This window comes from Pituophis catenifer, unplaced genomic scaffold (assembly GCF_029215685.1).
Source record: "Pituophis catenifer annectens isolate HBS135680 unplaced genomic scaffold, rPitCat1.0.hap2 SCAF_15, whole genome shotgun sequence".
NCBI lineage: Eukaryota > Metazoa > Chordata > Lepidosauria > Squamata > Colubridae > Pituophis > Pituophis catenifer.
The window spans coordinates 5,635,969-5,662,932 of NW_027256895.1; the positions used below are offsets into that span (position 1 = coordinate 5,635,969).

A 26,964-nucleotide genomic window follows, 5' to 3' on the forward strand; every position below is an offset into this window, starting at 1 on the left:
GGTGGTAGATTTTAGGAGAAACCCTCCTATATTACCACCTCTTCCAATACTAGACAACACAGTATCAACAGTAGAGACCTTCAAGTTTCTACATGCATTCTTATCTCAAGACTTAAAATGGACACCTAACATCAAAAACGTCCCCCAAAAAGCACAACAAAGAATGTTCTTTCTGCGCCAACTCAGAAAGCTCAAACTACCCAAGGAGCTGCTGATCCAGTTCTACAGAGGAATTATAGAGTCTGTCATCTGCACCTCCATAACTGTCTGGTTTAGCTCTGCAAGCAGACAAGACAAACCCAGACTTTAGAGGATAATTAGAACTGCAGAAAAAACAATTACTACAAACCTGCCTTCCATTTTCTGCCTGGACAGGGGGCAGGAAACCCTACACCACTTCAGACAAATGGTTATCCAACATCTTCTTAAAAATTTCCAGTGTTGGAGCATTCACAACTTCTGGAGGCAAGTTGTTCCACTTATTAGTTGTTCTAAATGTCAGGAAATTTCTCCTTAGTTCTAAGTTGCTTCTCTCCTTGATTAGTTTCCACCCATTGCTTCTTGTTCTGCCCTTAGGTTCTTTGGAGAATAGTTTGACTCCCTCTTCTTTGTGGCATCTCCTGAGGTATTGGAACACTGCTATCATGTCTCCCCTAGTCCTTCTTTTCATCAAACTAGACATACCCAGTTCCTGCAACCGTTCTTCATATGTTTTAGCCTCCAGTCCCCTAATCATCTTGATTGCTCTTCTCTGCACTCTTTCTAGAGCACTCTAGATCTCTGCACTCACATCTTTTCTTACTTCGTGGCGACCAAAACTGGACGCAGTATTCCAAGTGTGGCCTTACCAAGGCATTATAAAGTGGTATTAACACTTCTAACGTGATCTTGATTCTATCCCTCTGTTTATGCAGCCTAGAACTGTGTTGGCTTTTTTGGCAGCGGCTGCACACAGCTGGCTCCTATTTTAGGACTCCAAGATCCCTCTCACAGTAGCTACTATTGAGCAAGGTACCACCTATACTGTATAGATGTACATATAATCATCTGGGAGATTAGAGATCTCCTAAATGAATAGGCTTTAACCAAGAAGGTTCTTGGTTCTCCTGCACCTAGTCTGGAGCTTACATTCTGCAGAAGGTGCCCAAAACTTTCCCAGCCAATCATCAAGCATCCTTGCAACCTAATCCCAATCCATCAATTTTCCATCTGAAATCTGACTGGGGCTCATGCTTTATCCTTCTCTCTTCCACTGGCCAAGATGCGAGGTGCCTCTTTCTGTAGCCCAGTAGCTGCACTATAGCTGCACCAGCATTAGTAACAGTAACAGAGTTGGAAGAGATCTTGGAGGTCATCTAGCCCAATCCCCTGCTCACTCAGGAGACCTGTACTTGGGATTAGAACCGCCGAATTGCCGACCTTTCTGATCGACAAGCTCAGTGTCTTAGCCACTGAGCCACCTAGTCAGGCTGTAATCTGGGAGGATGGAAATTTTTAGAAGCAGTCCAGAACTTCCTCCAGCTCACCTCAGCAGAACCATCTCTGAGGAACCAGCAAAGCATAGCTGGGAATTAAAACCTTTCTGCTGGAAACTTTTCTCATCATGAATGAGTCCTAAAGTTGGGTTTATTAGGGATTTTAGAATCTCCCAGATGTGAGCGGGCATTGAACATTCACTTAAATGGCCTCTTTGCTCTTCACTAGCTTATCTGAACCTAAAATACCCATAGAAGAACCAAAAAAAAAAAAAAACCCTTACAGATGTGCTCAGGTATCCAGTTAGCTCCCCTCTGCTTACTAACTGATCTGAACTCTGGACTCAGCTAGCAGCTCACGTACCACACAGTTGATCCTACAGTTTTGTAGGAGACACCTTTGCAAGCTATCTTAGCTACTCAACTCAGAAGTGGAGAATTTTTGGGGTGGAGCTTGAGGCTGGGACCTGACTCCAAAAAACCTCCATTCTTTCCAATTCCTGAACCTTCAAATCTCTCCTCTCCTCACTGAAATAACTGTCTTGGCTCCCGAATAATATTCTTACTCCTTTGCTACTTTCTTTAAACTTTAGCATTCATCAGAAAGCTCACAGCTGGGCTAGAAACCCACGTAGCCTGTTTCGACCCACTAGCTTGATTAAATTATGAATTCAGCTAGGATGACAGATGGCACAGTGAAGGATCCAAAATGGAACAGGTTTTCTTTGTTCTGACACTCAACCCCAAAGTAACTGATCTCCCAGATGAGCTACTTCAAGGCACCCGTATCCTAGAATTCAAATTTAAGCCCATGAACTACCAGTTGAGGATCAAGCTTGGACTAGTTGCTGAGTTAGTTCATCCCAGCTCTCAGCTGAAGCTACCAATTCTCTCCTTTGAATTTTCACGAACCTCCTAGATGAGCTACTCCAAGGCACCCATATCCTACAATTCATATTTGAGCCCAAAAACTACCAGTTGAGGATCAAGCTTGGACTAGTTGCTGGGATGAACTAACTACAGTTAGTTCATCCCAGCTCTCAGCTGAGGTTACCAATTCTCTCCTTTGAATTTTCGCCAGCAGAACCTCCTAGATGAGCTACTCCAAGGCACCCGTATCCTAGAATTCAAATTTAAGCCCATGAACTACCAGTTGAGGATCAAGCTTGGACTAGTTGCTGAGTTAGTTCATCCCAGCTCTCAGCTGAAGCTACCAATTCTCTCCTTTGAATTTTCACGAACCTCCTAGATGAGCTACTCCAAGGCACCCATATCCTACAATTCATATTTGAGCCCAAAAACTACCAGTTGAGGATCAAGCTTGGACTAGTTGCTGGGATGAACTAACTACAGTTAGTTCATCCCAGCTCTCAGCTGAGGTTACCAATTCTCTCCTTTGAATTTTCGCCAGCAGAACCTCCTAGATGAGCTACTCCAAGGCACCCATATCCTACAATTCAAATTTGAGCCCAAGAACTACCAGTTGAGGATCAAGCTTGGACTAGTTGCTGGGATGAACTAACTACAGTTAGTTCATCCCAGCTCTCAGCTGAGGCTACCAATTCTCTCCTTTGAATTTTCGCCAGCAGAACCTCCTAGATGAGCTACTCCAAGGCACCCATATCCTACGATTCAAATTTGAGCCCCAGAACTACCAGTTGAGGATCAAGCTTGGACCAGTTGCTGAGTTAGTTCATCCCAGCTCTCAGCTGAGGCTACCAATTCTCTCCTTTGAATTTTCACCAGCAGAACCTCCTAGATGAGCTACTCCAAGGCACCCATATCCTATGATTCAAATTTGAGCCCAAGAACTACCAGTTGAGGATCAAGCTTGGACTAGTTGCTGGGATGAACTAACTACAGTTAGTTCATCCCAGCTCTCAGCTGAGGCTACCAATTCTCTCCTTTGAATTTTCGCCAGCAGAACCTCCTAGATGAGCTATTCCAAGGCACCCATATCCTACAATACAAATTTGAGCCCAAGAACTACCAGTTGAGGATCAAGCTTGGACTAGTTGCTGAGTTAGTTCATCCCAGCTCTCAGCTGAGGCTACCAATTCTCTCCTTTGAATTTTCACCAGCAGAACCTCCTAGATGAGCTACTCCAAGGCACCCATATCCTACAATTCAAATTTGAGCCCAAGAACTACCAGTTGAGGATCAAGCTTGGACTAGTTGCTGGGATGAACTAACTACAGTTAGTTCATCCCAGCTCTCAGCTGAGGCTACCAATTCTCTCCTTTGAATTTTCGCCAGCAGAACCTCCTAGATGAGCTACTCCAAGGCACCCATATCCTACAATTCAAATTTGAGCCCAAGAACTACCAGTTGAGGATCAAGCTTGGACTAGTTGCTGAGTTAGTTCATCCCAGCTCTCAGCTGAGGCTACCGATTCTCTCCTTTGAATTTTCACCAGCAGAACCTCCTAGATGAGCTACTCCAAGGCACCCATATCCTATGATTCAAATTTGAGCCCAAGAACTACCAGTTGAGGATCAAGCTTGGACTAGTTGCTGGGATGAACTAACTACAGTTAGTTCATCCCAGCTCTCAGCTGAGGCTACCAATTCTCTCCTTTGAATTTTTGCCAGCAGAACCTCCTAGATGAACTACTCCAAGGCACCCATATCCTACGATTCAAATTTGAGCCCCAGAACTACCAGTTGAGGATCAAGCTTGGACCAGTTGCTGAGTTAGTTCATCCCAGCTCTCAGCTGAGGCTACCAGTTCTCTCCTTTGGTTTTCACTAGCAGAACCTCGAGTTGTTTTGTAAGGTCTAAACTTCCCAATTAAGTATCAGGATAGTGATACTTTAGGAGACCTACGGTTGCATCCTCAGCTTGTCTCCTCCTGCACACTGAGCATTAAAACATATTTCGGTTGAGTTTGGTTGAGGCTGTCAACCAAACACTCTCCAGCCCCAGGCTGTTCTGCATAGAGTAGAGTAGAGTAGAGTAGAGTAGAGTAGAGTAGAGTAGAGTAGAGTAGAGTAGAGTAGAACAGATTAGATTAGAGTAGAGTAGAACAGAACAGAGTAGATTAGAGTAGATTAGATTAGAGTAGAGTAGAGTAGAGTAGAGTAGAGTAGAGTAGAGTAGAGTAGCGTAGAATAGAGTACAGTAGAATAGAATAAACAGAGTTGGAAGGGGCCTTGGAGGTCTTCTATTCCAACCCCCCTGCTCAGGCAGGAAACCCTAAACTATTTCAGACAAATTGTTTTCCAATCTCTTCTTTAAAAACTTCCAATCTTGGAGCATTCACAACTTCTGGAGCCAAGTTGTTCCACCGATTAATTGTTCTGTCAGGAAATGTCTTCTCACTTCTAAGTTGCTTCTCTCCTTGATTAGTTCGACTGAATAAATCTTATCAACGGATCTCCTAACATGAGATTGAGTATCTGCCAAACCCAACTGAAGTTGGACTATAATCTGGAACATAAGGACTTCTGGCAGTACGGCGAATTGCCCAGTTCCCAATTGCAAAGCTCACCTGAGATTGTAAAGGATTGTGATGGAATGCAACTATCTGATACATTGTTGTAAGCCTGATACCAAAAAATAATACCAACCGTATGGAAACATGGACCCCAGTTCTCTTAACTTTCTACTTTTTTGTCTTCCAAAGCCCCCCAATTTTGATGAATTTTGTACTTACCAAGTCAAGGGCCAGCCTCGGGTCAGTGCCAATCTGTAATCTGTCTCAGAACTTTCCCCTCACTTTGTTCTTAAAGAGTGTCCCCAAAAAAAGATTTTATTTTCCAACTAGTCATGTTCTTTGAGCTAGCGTGAAGGTGTGAAAAAAAACAACAACCCAGAGCCTGTAGGTCCAAGAGATATATTTGGGATCCAAAAGGTGCCATCTTAAAAACAACAAAAAAGCATCAACCACAGAAAACTTCCCCATTTCCTTCATTTAGTTATCTATTTTCAAAGCTGTCAAAGTGAACCTGAATGAATAATTTCCAGATCATTGTTTCTGATTTTATTGTTTATTGTATAAAATCTTTCACTAATCAATAAATATTCTTATGTTTTTGCCTAAATAGGAGGGAAAGGCATCCTGGAGCATGAAACAAACTGCTCTTGCCTTCTTAAATGTGCATACATCTTATAGGAGAGTAATGATATGTAATTATTTAATTTACCAGTGATTTATAGATAAATAAATCACTGGTATGATTAAATCACTGACCTAGACATAGGTCCGTGTTGGCAAACTTATGGCACGAGTGCCACAGGTGGCACGGGAGCCCTCTCTGCGGGCACAGGAGCTGTCAGCCAGCTCAGCTCCACTCATGTGCCTCCCACTGGCCAGCTGATTTTCAGGTCTCTGGCACGGGAGTGGGGTGCATGTGGGAGATGCACGCGCATGTGCGGGGGGGTTCCCTCACATGCATGCACAGGGGCCAGGGAGAGCATGGGGGGAATGGTGTGCCCCCGTGCCAAAACGGGCCACGTGTGGGTATGTTTGTGTGTGTATGCAGCATGCCCCCCCTGCAGCCTGTTTTTGGTCCCAGGAGGCTTCAAGGAGGCCTACTAGGCCCAAAACGGGGCCCAGGGGGTCACACATCCATGCGCAGGGGAGCAGGGGAGCATGTGCAGGCCCGGGGGGGTGGGAGGAACATGGGTTATTAAAAAGCTCAAATCTCAGTAGCCAAGGGATAGACACTGATTGTATGGTGGTCACTTATGCAGATACAATCTCGTTATGTGAAAGATGCTAAAATATATGGTTTTAATAAAGAGTTAACAGAATTAGACCAGATATTAACTGGAACAGATGATAAACTGATAAAGAAATTATATTGTTAGCTATTAAATATCAAACTTGAAAGTGAGCAGGTAAAGGAGACAATGATTGCCTGGGCTAAAAATTTTGGAGATGCAATAGAGTTAGATAAATGGCAGAAACTATAGGATAGAAATATTAAATTGACGACGTCAACTGCATATAAGGAAAATTTGTATCTAATGTTTTATAGATGGCATAGGCCGCCTGAAAAATTGGCAAAAACATTTAAAGATAAATCAGCTAAATGTTGGAAATGCCACCAAATACCAGGTTCTTATTTTCATACGTGGTGGACTTGCCCAGAAGCTAGAGATTATTGGAGCAGAATTAAGGCATGGATAGAAGAAATGACTCAACAACGTATTGATTTAAAGTCTGAATTGTTCCTAACAGAGAAAATTAGTAAAGAAAATGTATATTTGATTATATATATAATAACTGCAGCAAGAATAGTATTTGCACAAAGATGGAAAGCAGAGAAAATCCCTTTAGAAGGGGAAGTAATTAGAAAAAATTTGGACTGCGCAGAGATGAATGCCATATTTTCCGGCATATAAAACGACTTTTTAACACATGAAAATCTTCTTAAAAGTCGGGGGTCATCTTATACGCCAGGTGTCGTTCTCCTGTAACCAGGCAGACCAGCCCGAAAGGCTCTGACGAGCCAAGCTCTGACTATCCCAGCTGAGTTGCCTGCTAATCAGGCAACTCAGCTGGGATTGCCAGAGCCATGGAAAAGGAAAAAAGTTTCCCCCCTCCAGTTTGCTTACTTTAGCTGCTAGTCGCAACGCTTGCCTTGCTTCGCTTGCCTGAATCCATTCCATCAGCAAGCCACTCCCTGTCTGCAATCAAGCAGGCAGGGAGTTGTGGACTTCAACTCCCAGAATTCCTCATCTAGCAAAGCAAAGCTGGCTGAGGAATTCTGGAAGTTGAAGTCTACAAGTCTTAAAGTTGCCAAGGTTGGAGACTCCTGTTCTATTCGGTAATTTTTTTTCCCCTTTGGGAGCTTTAAAAAAATAGTTAATTGGGGTTTTTTTTAGTTGTTCTTTTTTAGACCTAGCCATTTAAAGTTTAGGAAGTTTTAAATTTAGCTTTCATATAAAAATAAAATAAAATAAAATAATATAAAATAATATTTGTGCAGCCTTCTGAGATTTAGTGTGTTTCTGTAGTGTTTCACTCTAACTACACAAACACACAAAATCTCACAAAGCTGTATGTGGAATTTTGTGTGTGTAAAGTGTGAAAGTTTGGTTTTTGGGCTTTTTGTGGCTGTGTGAGGTTCCTGCTTGTTGCAGGGGCCATTTTGGGTCTAGCACAGCTGCTTTTACATTGTGGGTGAGCCAGTTGATGTTTTTTAATTTTTATTTGGTGTGCGTTGGAAGAGGGGTAGTCTTATATGGCGAGTATAGCCCAAACCCTATATTTTAACAGGAAAAGTCGGGGGTCGTCTTATACGCCCAGTCATCTTATACACCGGAAAATACGGTAGATTAACTTTAACGATTAAAGAAAAAGTGGATACGGAATATTTTAAAATATGGGGGAAATTTTATGATTGGATAGAAAAGAGATATAGATAAAGGATTTGATAAGCAAACAGGAGAAAGTTAAATTAAATATATGTACTTGGGGGGAAATGTTGAAATAGAGAAATGGGATTTATTAAGGAAGAAATAAGAAGAGGAGGAGCAACAAAGTCACTGAAGAAACACTGAGATGACACACGGAAGGACTGATGTATTACATGTTTGTGTTAAAAAAATAAAAAACGTTTTATAAAAAAAAAATATTGGACGAAAATACATACATGGCTGGAAAAAATGACAAAGCAAGATATAGATCTGAAACCAGAGATATTCTTGTTGGGCATTCTACCAGAAAAAAAATATGATAAAAAGACTACATATTTGATCTTGCATATACTAATCGCAACTAGAATTGTATTTGCGCAACAATGGAAAAATGACGAGGTGCCGTCTGAGGGGAATGTAATTAAGAAAATATTAGAATGTGCAGAAATGGATAGATTAATGCTTACTATTAAGGATAAAGAAGAAACTGAATATTTTTTTGATATGGGACATATTTTATCAATGGCAATAGACAATAGAAGCTGAAGTTAGAAAGGAGGAGCTATAAAAAGCAAAAATGTTTAAGTGAAGAGTTGTTAAATGTTAAGTATTACTGTTATTGTATTATTATTATATTATTATTATTATAAAGATGTGCATTATGACTATTTAAGCCTAACTGTACCCAGACCACAGACTGTTTCATGAAAATTGAATGTTATATCGATAAAACAAATAAAACAACAACAATAATAATTTCTACATTTCCTCCTTTGCACCTCACACACTGATACACTTGTATTTTATTTCAGTTTCTTTTTATTATTTTCTAGCAAATACAATGAAGATGACAAAAATATAGAATATGAAGAATAGCAACAGTGCTTCCAATCTGGACTCCAATCACAGTGACTTTGGGGAAAGGGAATGATAGGAGCAATAAGAAGCAATATACAGATACAGATTAGCAGAGGTGGAAGGGAGCTTGTAGGTCATATAGTCCAATGTCCCGCCCAAGCCATTTCTGACAGAGGGGAGTCCAGTCTCTTCTTGAAAGCTTCCAGTGATGAAGCTCCCACAACTTCTGAAGGCAACTTCTGTTCCACGGGTGGATTGTTCTCACTGTCAGAACATTTCTCCTTATTTCCAGGTTGAATCTCTTCTTGTTCAGTTTCCATCCATTATTCCTTGTCTGGCCTTCGGGTGCTTTGGAAAATAGTTTGACCCCCTCCTCTCTGTGCAGTGGTGCAGTGGTTAGAGTGCAGTACTGCAGGCTACTTTAGCTGACTGCTAGCTGCAATTCAGCGGTTCAAATCTCACCAGGCTCAAGATTTTTTTTTTATTGAAAAAGTTTTCAAATACAAATTTTCCCCCCATTTTTCTCCCCCCTCCTCCCTAACCCCCCCTCACCACCCATCCCCCCCTGTGACTTCTTCACAACAAAAACCTAATTCATAACAGATTATATAATATTTTACCATCCCCTTACTCCCTCCTCTAAATACTGACCCTTACATGCTAATAATATTATTAATATTATTACTTCCCCCTTTTACCATACATTTCAAAATAACATTATATAATAACTTCTAATTTAGCATAATAATATTATTATAACTCCCAATCTAGCAACAATCTGCCTTTTTTTTCTCCTCCCCCATATTTATATATATAACATTTCAAAGCAGCCTTCCCCATAAATCTTAATTTAACATTTATTCAACTCTATCCATTTCCTCCACTCCCCTAAATATATTACTTAAACTTCCCTTTTCTTAAAATAAACAATCAGTAAACTAACCTATTTCCACCCACTTTCCTACAAAATTGCCATGCACCACAATTCTTAATATCTTTAATCTACTGCCCGCCCTGCTAAAAAAAATATATATTCCGTTATATAAAAAAAATTCACCAGGCTCAAGATTGACTCCGCCGTCCATCCTTCTCAGGTGGGTAAAATGAGGACCCAGATTGTTGGGGGCAGTATGCTGACTCTGTAAACCGCTTAGAGAGGGCTGTAAAAGCACTATGAAGCGGTATATAAGTCTAAGTGCTATTGCTATTGCTACCTCCAACTCAAAAAGAAGAGAACTGATGGGTCAAGGAGAAGGGTGGGATGGAAAGACATGGAACGGAGTCTCCAGAAATTGGTGCTATGTTCTTTGCTGAATTAGATTCTTAGATTAGAAGAGGCAAATTGGCTTCTTCTTCAGCTTCTTCAGAGCAGGTGCAATCCATTTGACCTGTTTACAAGAGGTGGGAATAATAAAATCATAAGATTATCTTAACCAATATAAATCAAATGAAGGCATAGAAAAAGAGTTGATAGGCATCTCCATGAAGCTGGTGATTATCCAACAATTCCTTGTAATTCAGACCTTTGTTGGTTTATAAAGCGAAGGAAAGCTGAAGTAAGATTGGGTTAGGCCACAGTTGGGGTTTCCCTTAGTGACAACTTTGTGGGGGCTTAATGAGACCTATCTGTAGAGGCAATGATTATCCATCTATAGCAAGTCTCATCATTGACCCCAGAATATCTCAGAAGTCCATTGCCATCCCTCCTGCACTAACCTAGATTCATGGTTGGTGAAGGGACATAAACATGTGAAGGTACATGTCAGGCAGGGCAACTGTCCCATGCTCACCTAAACATGTTTTGATAACACAGAGCTGTGTTCAGTGATTCACAACCAAGTCATGGATTTTATCAGTGCCAACCTGAGATCAAGGCCTCCACTCATCAGACCTCCCTGATTGGCCATACAGTGACTAAAGTTGAGATGACTAAAAGTTGTCTTCTCACCAACCCTTCTCCTTCATATCTTCCATCTATTCCCCCGCCATCAATTGGAGCCATCCCAAACCATAAAGGCTACTCAGTCTATCCACCATTTCTTCTTTTCTTAGCCTTCTGTTCCCCAAATCTTGATCTCCCCATCTTTCCCTCCTGTAGCCAAGATGCAAAGCTATTTGTTTCCCGTCATCTCTCTTTACTTACTTTGAACAACGTAGTAATGGCTCCGTAACAGACACTGATCAGGAAGACTATGTAGACCATCATGATGGTCATCCACAAAGGCTTCATCTCTTTCTCCTTCTTTGTACTGTCATTGTTCTCGATGGACACGGTTGTCTCTGTGAAATGAGAAAGAGACGTCAGTCCTGGCGTTACTCCAGCATCCATTTCTCCACCTTCTGACTATTTCATCATAAGCCTGGAATCTTTATGGACATAAATCTGGCTGTAAGACAAAGGTAGGATTCAGTATGGATAGCCACCAAAAAACATTTTTCCGAAAGGATGCCGTCTGCTCCAATTAGTGCTTGTTATTAGCTTAGACCTAATTGGTAGGGAGATCCCAGTGGATAATCTTAGAGCTGACTCAAATTAGTAGACCAGAGGAATGCTGTCGATATAATTTACTTGGACTTCAGTAAAGCATTTGCTAAAGTAGACCATAACCTACTACTAGATAAAATAGAAAAATGTGGGTTAGACAGCATCAACATCAGATGGATTCGTAACTGGCTGACCAACTGCACTCAACGTGTAGTCCTCAATGGAACTGCATCTACAGGGAGGGAAGTATGCAGTGGAGTACCCCAGGGCTCTGTTTGAGGCCCGGTACTCTTCAACATCTTCATCAAAGACTTGGACGAGGGGATAGATGGGGAACTCATCCAATTTGCAGATGACACCAAGCTGGCAGGAATAGCCAAAACTTCAGAAGATAGGCTCAAGGTACAGAAGGATCTTGACAAACTTGGACATTGGGTGCTATCTAACAAAATGAAATTCAACAGTGAAAAAAGTAAGGTTCTACATTTAGGGAAGAAAACAAAATGCACAGGTACCATATATGTGGTACCTTGCTTAATAGTAGTAACTGTGAGAGGGATCTTGGAGTCCTAGTGGACAACCATTTAGATACAAGCCAGCAGTGTGCAGGAGCTGCCAAAAAAGCCAACACAGTTCTGGGCTGCATAAACAGAGGGATAGAATCAAGATCACGTGAAGTGTTAATACCACCTTATAATGCCTTGGTAATATTTTGAATATTGAATTCAGTTTTGGTGGCCACGATGTAAAAAAGATGTTGAAACTCTAGAAAGAGAGCAGAGAAGAGCAACAAAGATGATTATGGATCTCCAGTTATTAAGTGAAGTGAAGACTAATCAGTTCAGAAATGTTTGTTAACCTCTGCTCAAGGAATGCACAATTTACTGAGAATGGAAGAGAAAGTTGATGAGAATTAATCCTAAAGTCCCAGCTATGGCAATGAGACTCCTGGTTGGGATCTGAGATCTACTTGCAAGTATGTTGACTTAATATTTATTTATTTATTTATTTATTTATTTATTTATTTATTTATTTATTTATTTATTTAAATTTCTATACCGCCCTACTCCTGAAGGACTCAGGGCGGTGAACAACCACAGGATAAAACACATAAATACAAAAATTTAAAATAGAATAAAAACGAATTAAATAATTTGGCTGAACAAATTTAAAATACCCCATAATTTAAAAACAAATTAAAATTTACATTTAAAAAGGGGAAAAGATTTAGGCCAGGCTAGCTTGATGAAATAAGAAAGTCTTGAGCGCGCGACGGAAGGCGCGCAGATCCGGGATCCTCCGTATCTCCGGGGGGAGCTCGTTCCAGATCGTAGGTGACCCCACAGAGAAGGCTCTCCCCCTAGGGGCCACCAGTCGACATTGTTTGGCCGATGGCACCCAGAGGAGCCCCTCTCTATGGGAGCGTACTGGCCGGTGGGAGGCTATTGGTGGTAGCAGGCGGTCCCGTAGGTAACCAGGTCCTAAGCCATGGAGCGCTTTAAAGGTGATAACCAAAACCTTGAAGCACACTTGGAAGACCACCGGGAGCAGTGCAGCTTGCGCAGGAGAGGTGTTACATGGGAACTCCACGTCGCTCCCCTAACCACCTGTGCGGCCGTACTCTGTGCCAGTTGGAGCCTCTGAGTGCACCTCAAGGGGAGCCCCATGTAGAGAGCATTGCAATAGTCCAGACCAGAGGTGACAAGGGCATGAGTGACTGTGTGTAGAGAATCCCAATCTAGAAATGGGGTTCGAATTGTCTTCCTATAGGCCACAAGGCCACAACAAAAACCGCTCATGGGGTGATCCACTTAATGACTGCCATGATTTACAACCATAATTCTGGGCTCAATTATGGTTGTAAGCCAAGGACCAGCTATAAATGTCGCATCTTCACTAAACACCATCAGGATGCTGCAATGGTCATAAGTGTGAAAAACGATCATATGGTACTTTTTTTCAGTGCCGTTTTACCATTGTATGGTCACTAATGAATTGTTGTAAATGGAGGACTATCTGTACTAGATGACCTAATTCAAAATCCAAAATTCCAAAAATATTTGGCCTCTGTATCTATTTCGCATTGTTCCTTGTTTCCAGGTTCCTTCTGTATTGCCCTTCAGCTCCAAGAGAGCAGATTCTTAGAAAAATTGGGGAATTTTTTTTTTTTTTTTTTTTTTTTAATTTGATTTATATGCCGCCCTTCTCCGGAGACTCAGGGTGGCTTACAATGCTTTAAGCAATAGCCTTCATTCTTTTGTATATTTTATACAAAGTCAGCTTATTGCCCCCACAAACTGGGTCCTCATTTCACCTACCTTAGAAAGGATGGAAGGCTGAGTCAACCTTGAGCCTTGGAGAGATTCGAACCAGCAGAAATTGCAGGCAGCTGTGTTAATAACAGGGTGCACTAAACCCTTGTACTATCAAGGAATGTGATTACTTTGCAGTACTTGACAAACCTAGATGTTTTTAAATTTGTTTGTGATATCATGAGAAACGGAGAAGTCTTCATGTTTATTTTCAAAGATTTATGGGAGTTTGATATAATATGCTTGGAAATCAACTTTCTTTCTTTTTTTGGTTTTGAAATTAGCATTTGAATTTTTTATTTTTATTTATTAAATGTATTAATAATTTAATTATGTGTAACTATATTTTAATTATAATAATTTTATTTTTATTGCAAGAGTTGTTTGAGCATTTTCTGCTTTTTATATAAATAAAGATTATGTAATCTTTTGGGGCACTTTGGCATTGTGGATTTTTCTCTCTCTGATGTATCAAGGTGAATTTTTCTTTTTTTGAGTCCTGATTGGATAGTTAGAAGAGGATCGTCAAGAATTTTTTTTTCTCCAGCAGATTTACTGTATTCTTATAAGAGTATTTTTTTTTAAAAAGGAACTAATTGGGCAAAATGTTTGTGTATTGTCTAAATCAGTGTCTTTCAAATTGGCAATTTGAAGATCTGTGGATGTCAACTCCCAGAATTCCCTTTCTTGGCTGGTGTTGTGGCCCGTCAGCGGCCTGTGCAAATTGTAGGTGATTCTGACAGCGAGGAGGCTGGTGTGGTGCTGCACCAGCAGACTGTGCAGCTGGCGCTCGAGTCAGACAGTGAGGAGGCTGGAGAAGATGTGGTGCCAGAGGCAGGGATTCAGCCAGGGCCTTCAGAACCTCCAGAAGCTCCTTTAAGTGAAGAGGATGAAGAGGAGGAGCCTCTTCTCGATGCACGGGCGTGCAGAGCTGCCAAAAGGCAGGAGTGGCTCCTCAGGAGGAGGTCTCCTTGAGAGTAAGGTTTGGGGCTAATTGGCCACTCCTTTAGCCTATTTAAGGAGGAACGCCGACTGAAGCAATTTGTAGGGAACAACTTCAGTTCACTCTCCTTCGCGTCTGGATTCTCTGCAAATTGCTTCTGGGCTTTCTGCCAACCTTAGTAAGATTGTGATTACTTTATCTTTGGTTTCTTGTAGGCTGTTAAAAAAGTTTATTAACAGCCTTTGTTTTGAAAAAGACTGAATTATTTTAGTAAATTAAGTTTTGTACAAACTTTGTGTGTGCTGTGTTCTTTGAGGTCCGTAGCTGGGGCAAAACAGCTGGGAAATTCTGGGAGTTGAAGTCCAGTCATTGTCAAGTTGCCAAGCTTGAGCGATACTGCTCTATTTTATTGTTTTGTTGTTTTTTGTGTTATATATTTATAACGCAATATAATTTTATTGCTGTGTAGTAGTTTAGCCAGCCAATGTAGCTACCACTGCATATAGATGTGATTCAAATCAATTGCAAGGATGTTCAAAGGATTATTTATTACTTCCAAGAACCTCCCATTCAACTCTGGTTGGCTGAAAGGGTTAGGATGGGGAGGGGGGAGGACAAAGAGAGATGAAAGAGAAACTTAATGGGAAAATTAAAAAATTGTAATTGAATGAATTGGATTCCTTTGTCAGAAGACCACAGCCAACGCAGAAGGGAAAGTGGTCTTACGGCACATACAAATTGAAAGAAGTGAGGAGCATGGAGGAGATTGATGGGTCCAAATATCTGCAGAAGTATGAACTTAGGCTGCTTGGTCTGGATCAGGGGTGTCAAACTCAAGGCCTGAGGGTGAATCCGGCCTGCGGGGTGCTTAGATTTCGCCCACGGGACCAGCCTGGAAATAGGAAACGACCAGTCTGTGGTGCCTCTGCTAGCCAAAATGAGGTGCAGGGGGGGCCGTATGCAGACTCACTCGTGCCCCATTTTGTCTGGCCGAGGACTATCAAAACAAACTAAAGACAAAACAAAAGGAGAAACGTTTCCCCTTTTGCATTTGAGCATGCAAGAAGGGATAGGAAAGGAGAAACAATATTGGAAAGAGAAAACCCAGAAGAGCTTATAACTAGGAAAATACTGGAGTGCGCAGAGATGACCAAATTAACCCATGAAATAAATGATGATGAGAATGCAGAATACTATACCGTGTGGGGAAGGTGGTATGAGTGGATGAATGATAAAATGAAAGGAAGAGGAAAAAGGTGTGTTAAATAAAAGTAAAAAGTAACCTAAATGACACCAGAAATATATTTTGTATATGGTTAAAAACACTGCATGTCCGATATTAATGGAAATGTAAATATATATATCTTTATAAATTCAATAAAATTTCTTTTTTAAAAAAAAAAGGAAAGGAGAAAGGAAAGAGGAAAAACTGAGGAAAAGAAAGAAAATATAGGAAGGGAGCAAGGAAGTAAATAAAGAAAATAAGGGGAAGGAAGAAGACATTAGAAGGAAGAAGGAAGGAAAAAGAAGAGAAGGAAGGAAGGAAGGAAGGAAGGAAGGAAGGAAGGAAGGAAGGTTATAATGAGAGTGAGGAAGGGTCTTGGGGAAGTCTGCCTTAGCACATGGCTACCACAGGTGCCTCCTCTGACACAAGACCCATGTCATGCCCATGGCCACACCCACCCTGACCACACCCACCTTGGCCATGCCCCCTGGCCATGCACTTCCTGGTTGCAGCCAGGGAATCAAACACAACCCTGATGGGGCCCTCAATGAAATTGAGTTTGATTCCCCTGGTCTGGTTGGATTCCTTGCTGGAAGTGCTGTGAGAAGGATGGTTGCTCTTATATGGACGGAGGACTTTGGAGCTGAAATTGATCCTGATAAGGGAGGAGTGAAACCCCTTTTTCTCCCGGCATCAACCTTGAGCCTTCGTTCTACTCTCCAGAGAAATTCCTCTTCATTCCAGAATTCCTCCCTCAACCTGGCCTAGTCCCCCGTTTGGTTGAAGAAAAGAGCACAACCTAAGAGAGCTCTGAGGAGTTTGCTTTTATTCAGCCAGCAGCAAAACATATTAGCATGTAAACCATTTACAAAGATATGAGAGACCAATCCAGGAGGACAATGCACATTGAGGGCAGTCTTCAACGTTTACGGGAGGTTTTCTTTATGGTCTTCTGGGTGACCTTCGTTTCAAGGGCTTCATGGACAATCTTGCATCTAAATAAGCTACCGTCATTCCAACCTGAATCTGAGATTGTCAATTTGCTATACAGGAAGTAGGTATCGCCACTCTTTTCCTTCACAGCTGGGGTGTTGACGTAGTCGTTTTCTGGAATGGCATTTCCATTTTTTTCCCAGAAGACATCATTTTCACTTGGGTAAAAGTTACGAATGAGGCAAGTGATGGCAAGTGAATTGCCGGGGATGGGAGGATAGACGTGAATGTTGGGTGCCTTGCTCTTTTCTTTGTGAACATGGAAAGAAAAAGAAAATCCCATAAAATTGAGCTCAGGATAAACTAATGGAAGCAGCAAATGCGTTCCCATGAATTAAGTCATGATTCATTCTAGATCAGTGGTCACCAACTGGTGGTCTGCGAGAAAATCTTGGTGGTCCGCGATGCCCCCAGGGGGAGGAGCTGCTCCAGGATGAGCTATGGTCAGAGCTCTGGAATATGGGACTGGCCAGCCAGCTCATGGTGGGTCTGTAAATCTCCACTGTAGAGGGAGGTTGGTGCAACTTGCAACTTTGCAGCACAGCCCTTGCCGGCCGGAATGAGGTAATGGTGCAAGGGGAGGGGGATGGCGGTGCAGGCAGGCCAAAGCAATGGGTGGCGGCAACCCCAGGCTGTTTCTCCCCCCTGCTGTAGCTTCCTGTTGGCTGAACCCACCAGTGGCTGTCCCCGCCCCTTGCCCTCCCTTCCCAGTCACTCCTCGCCTGCAAGGGAAGGGCAGTGAATGGAGATTTGCAGAGTAGAAGCGAAGCTGGATCCCATGGCTGTTTCTTCCTGCCCTTGGTCTCTCAAGGAGATGCTTGACTTCCTCTCAGCCCCAAGACATTGGCTGACCCATGAGATGGGAGAGAGCGGGGGGGAAGAGAGAATGAAAGAGAGGGAATGAGAGAGAGAGAGAGAGAGGGGGGAGAGAGAATTAGAAAGAGTTGGAGAGAGAGATGTGGGGAGAGAGAAAGAGAGAGAGAGAGAGAGAGAGAGAGAGAGAGAGAGACAGAATGAAAGAAAGAGAAAATGTGTGTGTGAGAGAGAAAGAGACAGAGAGAGAATGAGAGAGAGAGACAGAATGAAAGAGAGAATGAGAGAGAATCAGAATGAGACAGTGAGTGAGTGAGAGAGAGAATGAAAGAGAGAGAGAAAGAGACAGAGAGAAAGAGAGAGAAAGAAAGAATGAAAGAGAGAAAATGAGAAAGAGAGAATGAAAGAAAAAGAGAGAAAGAGACAAAAGGAGAGAAAGAATGAAAGAGAGAAAGAGAGAGAATGAAAGAGAGAGAATGAAAGAGAGAGAGAATGAGAAAGAGTGGGAGAGAGAGAGGGGGAGAGAGAAAGAGAGAGAGAAAGAGAGAGAGAAAGAGAGGGGGAGAGAGAAAGAGTGAGAGAGGGGGAGAGAGAGAGAATGAGAGAGAGGAAGAGACAGAGAGTGAAAGAGAGAGAGAGAAAGAGACAGAATGAGAGAGAGAGAAAGAATGAGAGAGAGAGAGAGAAAAGGAAAGAATAAAAGAGAGAATGATAGAGAGAGAATGAAAGAGAGAGAAAGAAAGAGACAGAATGGGAGAGAGAGAATGAATGAGAGAGAGAAAGAGAAAGGGACATAATGAAAGAGAGAATGAGAGAGAGAGAATGAAAGAGAGAGAAAGAAAGAGACAGAATGAGAGAGAAAGAAAGAGAAAGAAAGAGAAAGAGACAGAATGAAAGAGAGAAAGAGAAAGAAAGAGAAAGAGACAGAATGAAAAAAAAGAGAGAGAAAGAGACAGAGAGAGAATGAGAGAGAGAATGAAAGAGAAAGAGAGAAAGAGAGAATGAAAGAGAGAATGAGAGAGAGAGAGAGAAAGAAAGAGACAGAGACAGAGAATGAAAGAGACAGAAAGAGACAGAATAAAAGAGAGAGAGAGAAAGAGAAAGAATGAAAAAGAGAGAGAGAGAGGAGGGAGAGTGCCTGAAGTACCCCATCCTATCATTGGGAGTCCAGGCGCTTCAGCAAGCAGCGCAAAGGATTCATATTCGTGGTCCACAGGATTTAAAATTATGAACTTGGTGGTCCCTGAGGTCCAAAAGGTTGGGGACCCCTGTTCTAGACAGCCAACCACTGGGGACTGGTTCACTTGGGAAATAAACCAATCAGTTACAATATTAATGACAAAAAATTGACTGAGGGAATCAGGTAGCCTTGTAAGCCAAATTAGAACTTAACGTTCAGCCAATGTGGACAGTGAGTCATCTGACAGCAGGACATGCAACTCCTCTGAAGTTGCATGTCCGCTTAACTCCAAAGGCCGCCTGCCAACATTACTCTACATTGTATGTATGTCTGCAGGGCAGTGATGTGCTGGTTATACCAACAGTGCATTCCCTTGGAAGATTATTCAGTCTATCTAAAGCTGTATAAGGATTTCCCTCAGGCTTTTAATCTGATCCTCCAGAACAACAAGAGGAAACCAATGTCTACATTGGAGAGATTTCATAAACGAGGATGGGATGATAGGGAATCCCATAGAGAAGGACCAGGGGAGACAGGATAGCAGTCTTCCAATATTTGAGGGGCTGCCACAGAGAGCAGGGGGTCAAATTATTTTCCAAAACACCTGAAGGCCAGACAAAGAACAATGGATGGAAGCTGAACAAGGAGAGATTCAACCTGGAAATCAGGAGAAATTTTCTGACAGTGAGAACCATCAACTGATGGAACAGAATTTGCCTTCAGAAGTTGTGGGAGCTTCATCACTGGAGGCTTTCAAGAAGAGATTGGACTGCCATCTGTCAGAAATGCTGGAGGGGGTGTTGGACTAGATGACCTACAAGGCAGGGGTGGGTTCTAAAATTTTTTACTACCGGTTCTGTGGGCGTGGCTTTTTTTGTGGGCGTAGTTTGATGGTCATGTGACAATTCTTTAGGATTTAGCAGAGGTACTGGTCTACGAGGCTGTTAACTATTTGTAGAGCTGTACCGGTCTATCCATTTGTTCTTGGAGCATCCTGGTCTACCCATTTGTTTTTCGAGCACACTGGTCTACCACCACACTGCCTTTTAACACTGATCAGCTGTAGGGCGGCCCTTTGAAGTCCCACGGCAAGAGTTTAAACAGTTTTTTTCCTTCCAGCCGATCAGCTGGGACTCGGGAGGCAGCGAAAAATTGGGGGCGGGGGGGCGGGAGGGAACTGGTTTGGTGATGTCATATCGTCACCGCTACCGGCTCGGCCGAACCGGGCTGAACCGGGAGGAACCCACCACTGCTACAAGGTCCCTTCCAACTCTGTTAATCTGTATCTGAATCTAATCCATATCTCATTTTGTTTAAGCTCCTTGATTGGAGACCAGAAGAGGAAGCAAAAGAAAGATCCATGACTGGAGACCATTGATGACAAGGGAACATTCTGCTTTACATCTCCAGCCTGGAGGTGCACACCGTGTATTGTACATGTTTTCTTTTTTGCCCCCCAAATATAGAGAAATTAAATTCATTGGTTCACAAGGTGGAGAGAGCCACTCTGCTTCCCCCTTACCTCTGCTCTTGGAAATTGTCTTCTCGATGGGACCAGGCAAACCTGGATATTCTACCGAACAGGTGAAATTTTCTCCAGATTCCCAATCTTGGGCAGAGACAGGGAGGCGGCTGACAGCAGTGAAGGTCCCATTGGTTTCTTCGGTCACCGCCACTAATTCTGGATGCGTGGCGACTCGCTTCTGGCGTGTCCAACTTATTTTCAACCCCTCTTCCCATTCCAGATTGACCACCACACAAGCGATCTTGGCATTTCTGTGTATGTACAGGTGTTTTGGCCGTGGGGGCAGAAGGTAGGTATTAATCCTAGTCGATAAATCCCTGCTGGTTTCTATGGATACAAAATTCATGTCAGTCCTTACATCCCTCCTCTCCTTTCCCTTCAACCCTTCATCTAATTTCTCATTTCATTCTAGGTTAGCTTTTGAGTTTATCCAGATAAAATCCTGCTTGTTTTATGTGTGAAGTTTCCGAAAGATGCCCTAATTAATTCATGAGCCATGAGCCAAACTTCAAAAGAAATACAGTCATTTATTAGGAGCACCATTTTGGCAATATTCGAATGCAGTTAGAACTAATCCCACATAGATTTACGTTCCCCTATGACCCTGTCTCTCCCCTCCTCCCTGGCCATGTCATAAATCACATTCTCCAATTAACCACTTTGGCTGGCTGTGAAATCCAACACCCTTCTACTGATTGCGGTAAGAAAGCATCTATGGAATGTAGCTTCAGTTAGGGAAATCAATCAGCTCTTTCAGTTCTCCCTCCCTCCTGCTCATGGCAACTTGAAAGCTTTGCAAGTTGACAATACATGTGAACTGTCCAGTGTATGTCTTATTAAACCCAAAAGAAATCTGATCTTCTTCTGAATACTGAATCTTTTCACCACCCCTCCAATGTTGTACTCAGTGGTTGAATTTTCTTTGGTCAAATCAACTGCCCTTTGAAAAGAAAAAGGAGAAGTGCAATTTTTGCTGGACTCACGGCCAACGTATTTGTTGATTCTGGAGTTGGTAGCTTCATGTACTACGTTGCAATAGAATGAGTCGGATTCCCACTGGCTTGTGGGGATGGTGAGCAGGCTGGTGTGAGTATACTGGCCGGATGCATGCCGAACTGGAGGAAAGTGGTGGATCCCACTGGTGATGGTGCCTGAATTCCATTGCACTGTGGCTGGTCCAGGAAAGTAGTCTTTGATGAGACAACCGATGGTAACTTCGGAGTCAGAGGAAGTCGCCCTGGTCACCCGGGCTGGGCCACTAGGAATCAATGGGAACACACTGGGGGCTTTGGGAGGATCTGCAAAGGGGAAGATAAAGACAGGAAGACGAAGTTGGTATAGAGATATCCTCTAGTGGACTTGTGTGTTCTCGGCAAAATAGACCACAGTAATGTTTTTCCAGCTTGGTAATTTTAAAATTTGATGGATTTCAGTTCAGTTCCTACCCAGCCGCCAGGAGAACTGACACGAATAATGGGAAGAATTCTGGGAATTGATGTCCACCGCATCTTAAAGTTGCCAAATTGGAAAAAATACTGCTCCATACTATACCTGTGAAATTGTAGAGAGAGAATTTGCAAGAAGCTGTCTGTGAAGTTTCCAAAAGATGCCCTAATTAATTCATGAGCCATGAGCCGAACTTCAAAAGAAATATAGTCATTTATTAGGAGCACCATTTCGGCAATATTCGGATGCAGTTAGAACTAATCCCACGTAGATTTACGTTCCCCTATGACCCTGTCTCTTCCCTCCTCTCTGGCCATGTCATAAATCACATTCTCCAATTAACCATTTTGGCTGACTGTGAAATCCAACACCCTCCTTCTGATTGAGGTCAGGAAGAATGTATGGAATGTACTTCAGTTAGGGAAATCAATCAGCTCTATCAGTTCTTCCTCCCTCCTGCTCATGGCAACTTGAAAGCTTTGCAAATTGACACTGTCCCCATTCTGATTTCTTTCTCTCTTTTTTTTTTTTGACTCAAATAGAATTAATGAAAGAGATAAATATGGAATACCTACATTGTACCATTAGTGCAATCCATCATCTGGAAACACCTGAAATATCAAATTTAATTAGCGCATGGGGCAGGAGACAGACCTCAAGGTCAAGAATTTTTGTTTTCAAGAAAACCAATTTAAGGTTCTTGAAACTGTAAAATCTTCACGCCCTTCTTTCTGCTTAAGCCCTAGATTTCAGACCATGTTCTACAAATAGTCTGCCAATAAGGGAAGTATAGCTTTTTGATTTCAAACTAATATTATTTTGTTACCCAAATAAAGTTTAGAGTCATCATGTGAGGAATGCAAGGTGTTGGAGCAAAAGAGAAAATTTGGGATGAGTCGACAGAAGGTAGATTTTTTAATCACCCAGATGTGGGACAGAAGACAGAAGGATATTTTAGATGGGACATTTTAGGACATTTTAGCAATACAGGATCCAATTTGTATGGGATTTAATTTGAACAGTAAACAACACAGTGCTTTTAGCAATTCCAAGAAGTTTCCACACCCATTTGCACTATTCAGGGAACCCCGAGGGCAGAGATAAATCTCCAAGTGGCCTCAACAACTTACAGAAAAAGTGCTAACAACCAAATGTCTACAAGGTATATAAATCCTCCCATTCTCCAACATTCAGTCAGAACTGAAGACGTTTCTTGGCTGAGAAGCAAAATATCTTCAAGGAAAATCCGAAAAAATCCAATTGGCTTTTGAAAAAGCACCTTTGGGACAACTATGACTCAGATGACTGAGAATCTCCATAGACATTTTGAAAAAAAACAACAACCCTACATTAAGAAAATATATATTTAAAAAATAGAAATCTTTTTTTTTTTAAAAAATACTATTTTTTACTATGAAATCTCTGCTTAAAGAGAGCTGGATTCCCAAAGAAAGAAATTCTAGGTTTGTTTTTTTTTTTTAATTTGATTTATATGCAGCCCTTCTCCGGAGACTCAGGGCGGCTTACAATGCACTAAGCAATAGCCTTCATCCTTTTGTATATTTATACAAAGTCAGCTTATTGCCCCCACAACTGGGTCCTCAATTTACCTACCTTAGAAAGGATGGAAGGCTGAGTCAACCTTGAGCCTGGCGAGATTCGAACCTGCAGTAATTGCAGGCAACTGGTCTTAATAACAGGGTGCTTAATAAGGTTGATTCTACTTCCTCATAAAATTAATGTAAAGTACCTTTGGGACAACCATAACATAGATGACTGAGAATCTCTATAGACATTTGAACAATTTTTTTTTTTAAAAAACTACATTAAGAAAATATATTCTTTTTTTAAAAAAATATTCTTTTCTAAAGAATTATTATTTTTTTAAATTAATTTTATTTTTTTTACTATGAAATTTCTGCTTAAAGAGAACTGGATTCCTGGAAAAAGAAGTTCTAGATTAATTTGACTTCCTTGGGTCCATCAAATTCAGATGCATGTTTATTTATGAATATGGAGATACATCGCTTATCTGAAATGTCTTAGATTATCAGTTTATCAGTTCATGGAAATCAGATATTGTTTCACTCGAGAGGTGCAGAATTTAAACCAAACGCTATGAAATCTCATCCCGGTAAAGGGAAAATGGGCATGAATTGAAATCCTTATTTATTTTATGAAACAAATGTTTATGCCCGCCCAGCTTACAGGTGAAAATGTTTTGGGAAAGTGTAACAGCCACGTCCGTTAAAGGGAAAGAAGCAAATAATTATAAGCAGATAAAATCTGTGGGATGAAACAGAAATTCACTTTGGCTTAGAAAGATCACAGATCAAGACTCTGAGCATCACTATGAAATATGCTTCCTTAGGAGAAGAAAACCTCCTCAGTCAAAGCATCTCAAAATACGTTCCCCATCTTTGAAACTCAGTTGTTACTTCCTCTTAAATGATTAGGGGACTGGAATCTAAAATATATGAAGGATGGTTACAAGAACTAGGTATGTTTAGTCTGATGAAGAGTAGGATTGGGGTGATAGGAGAACAGTCTTGCAATATCTGAGGGGCTCCCACAAAGAAGAAGGGTATCAACCCAACTTCTCTAAAGCACCTGAACTCAGGACAAGATGCAATGGATGGAAACTAATGAAGGACCAACCTAGAACAAGGGAGAAATTTCCTGACAGTGAGAACAATTAACTAGTGGAACAGCTTGCCTTCAGAAATGATGGCTGCTCCATCACTGGAGGTTTGTAAGAAGAGATTGGACAACCATTTGTCTGAAATGGGATAGAGTTTCTTCGATGGATTTCTCCCACCTTCTATTAGAGTTTAAGACAGACCAGAGGAAAAAACAGGACTATGTTTACTACATAGTCCTCTTGTCTACCAAGGCCCTTCCTATATGTCAATCAATACACCTTTCATAGAAGTATAATGATGTTGATCTGGGAATTCCAGAGTTTCTCAAGATGGCCCTATGGAGGGTGGAGGACAAAGTGTTTGGAGCTTCTCTCCACCTTCCTGAACCCAGTTCATCATCTGAAGGATTAGAGATCTTCTAAAGGGATTTTAGCCTTGGCAGAGGGGCTCCAGTAGGGTGATGGATTCTCTCATACCTGCTTTGAAGCTGACACTCAAGGTATGGTGCACAATCTTTCCCCCTCAAGCATCATCCTGGAAACAAATCTCTTGGCAGCCTAATTCCAATTCAGCAGCTTGGCAATTTCCTAGCTAAAATCTAATGGAAGTCACATTGTCTCTTTCCCCCTTCCACTTGCCAAGATGCAGGTTGCCTGTTTTTGCTGCCCAATAGCTTCACTGTAAAACTAACATTGATCTGGGAGGAGAGAAACCTTTAGTAGCAGTCCAGAACTTCCTCCAGCTCATCTGGGCAGGACCGTCTTTGAGGAAGCAGCAAAGCACATCTGGGAATTAAAACTTTTCTGGTAGATGCTTTTCTCATCTCAAATGAGTCCTAAGGTTAGCAAAGGATGGGGTAGGTTTTTTTGACCTTTCTTTTAGTTTCTCCAAAATAAAAGCTGGCATTGAGCCTTCATCTACGTTGCCGCTTTGTTCTTCACTAGCTATTGGAACCTAAAATTGCCATAGATTGCCCCCAAAATGAGAGAGGGCTCCAGTAGGGTGATGGATTCTCTCATACCTGCTTTGAAGCTGACACTCAGGGTATGGTGCACAATCTTTCCCCCTCAAGCATCATCCTGGAAACAAATCTCCTGGCAGCCTAATTCCACCAAGCGGGTACTCAGTTAGTTTATTTCTACCTTCCAGCTGATCTGAACTCTGGACTCAGCTAGCTAGCTTACATAACACACAGCTGAACATACAATTTGTAGGAGACAACTTTGTTCCTACTCAGTTCAGAAGTGGAGAAATTTTTGGGTGGGTTTTATGCTCAGCCAAGAGCCCCCTTCTTTCCAATCCCTGAACCTTCAAATGCACCTCCTCCTAACTGAAATAGCAAGCTTGACACCCAGATAATATCTCACTCCCTGCCACTTTCTCTAAACCCTAGCTACTTCCTCAGAAAGCTCATAGTTGGGCTTCTGGCAGGATGTAGAAACCCGTGCTGTCCCTTAGCTTGACTAGACTTGACTAAACTTGAAGGATAAGAAATGGCACAGTGAGAGATCCAGCATGGAACAGGTGTCCTTTCTTCTAACACATTTCAACTCAAAAATAACTCATCTCCCAAATGTGCCATCCCAAGGCATCTCCATATCCTGGAATTTAAGTGTCAGATCAAAAACGATCCATTGAGGATCAAGCTTGGAGCAGATGCTGAGGTAGCTCATACTACTTCTCAGCTCAAGCTTCAGAAATCTCCCAGCTGAATATGATCTTTGATTTTTCACTAGCAGAGCCAGAGTTAATTGGTAAGGCCTAAACTTTCCCGTTAGGTATCCAGCTTGAGTGGGTAGCTAATTAATCCTACTTGATCATTAATCCCACTGTCCCCTTGTCTCCTGCTTCACGGAGAGTGGAAACACAGATTTCAGTCCCAGTGTCTTCCTCATTAACTACATCTTTGAATAACTTACAGATGAATCTCCTGCCTTGAGATAGATTCTCAATTTCTTAACTTGACGCACTTCAGATTCTTTAATCTAACGCTGAAAAAGATCATGAGGGACAAAATGGCAGGTAGATCAGATGTCAACTTCTAAGCTTCCTGGTTGTTTGTGGAACTTGGAAGATGTTAAGAAAGAGAGATAAACTTTTCCTCTTTCCCCAGTTACAAAACTTCTACCTCAGCTTCACAGCTGTCCATGGCTAGTATGCATGCATGAGTTGCTACCTGCCAAACCCTACTGAAGTTGGACCGTAATCTGGAATATGAGGATTAGGTAACTTCTTTTAGGACTACAAGTTGCCCAGTTTCCAGTTGGGAGGCTCAGCTGAGATTTAAGGATGATGGAAGGCAATTACCTTACAAGATGTTCCAAGCCTCATACCAAAAATTTCATTATTGAGATACATGGAAGATGTTGATGACCAAGATTGATTATTCAACATGTGAAAGAAACCTGAATTTACCTCAACTTTTTGCATTTCGATCTTCCCAAGTCCCAAATTTAGATGAATTGTGTACTCACCAAGCCAAGGGTCCATGTCGTTGCCAATCTATAGTCTGTCTCTAAATTTTCCCCTTACCTGAGTCTTAAATAATGTCCGCAAAAAGAATTTTTTCCCAGCTGGTCACGTTCTTTGAGCTAGCGTGAAGGTGTGAAAAAAAAAACCAAGACCCCGGAGGCCTAAGAGATATATTTGGGATCCAAAAGGTGCCATCTTAAGAAGAACAAAAAAGCATCAACCACAAAGAA

The 26,964-nt window shown here is 41.8% G+C and overlaps 2 gene segments (V, D, J or C); both read right to left on the reverse strand.

Moving 5' to 3' along the window:
* Positions 1-26,964, reverse strand: part of LOC139324591 (Ig gamma-2C chain C region-like) — a 172,441-nt gene that overhangs the window by 10,308 nt on the left and 135,169 nt on the right.
* On the reverse strand, positions 16,583-26,752 carry LOC139324649 (immunoglobulin heavy constant gamma 1-like). The segment is given in 4 exon segments: positions 16,583-16,905; positions 20,172-20,501; positions 21,158-21,472; positions 26,737-26,752. Coding segments are annotated over 4 exon segments (984 nt in total).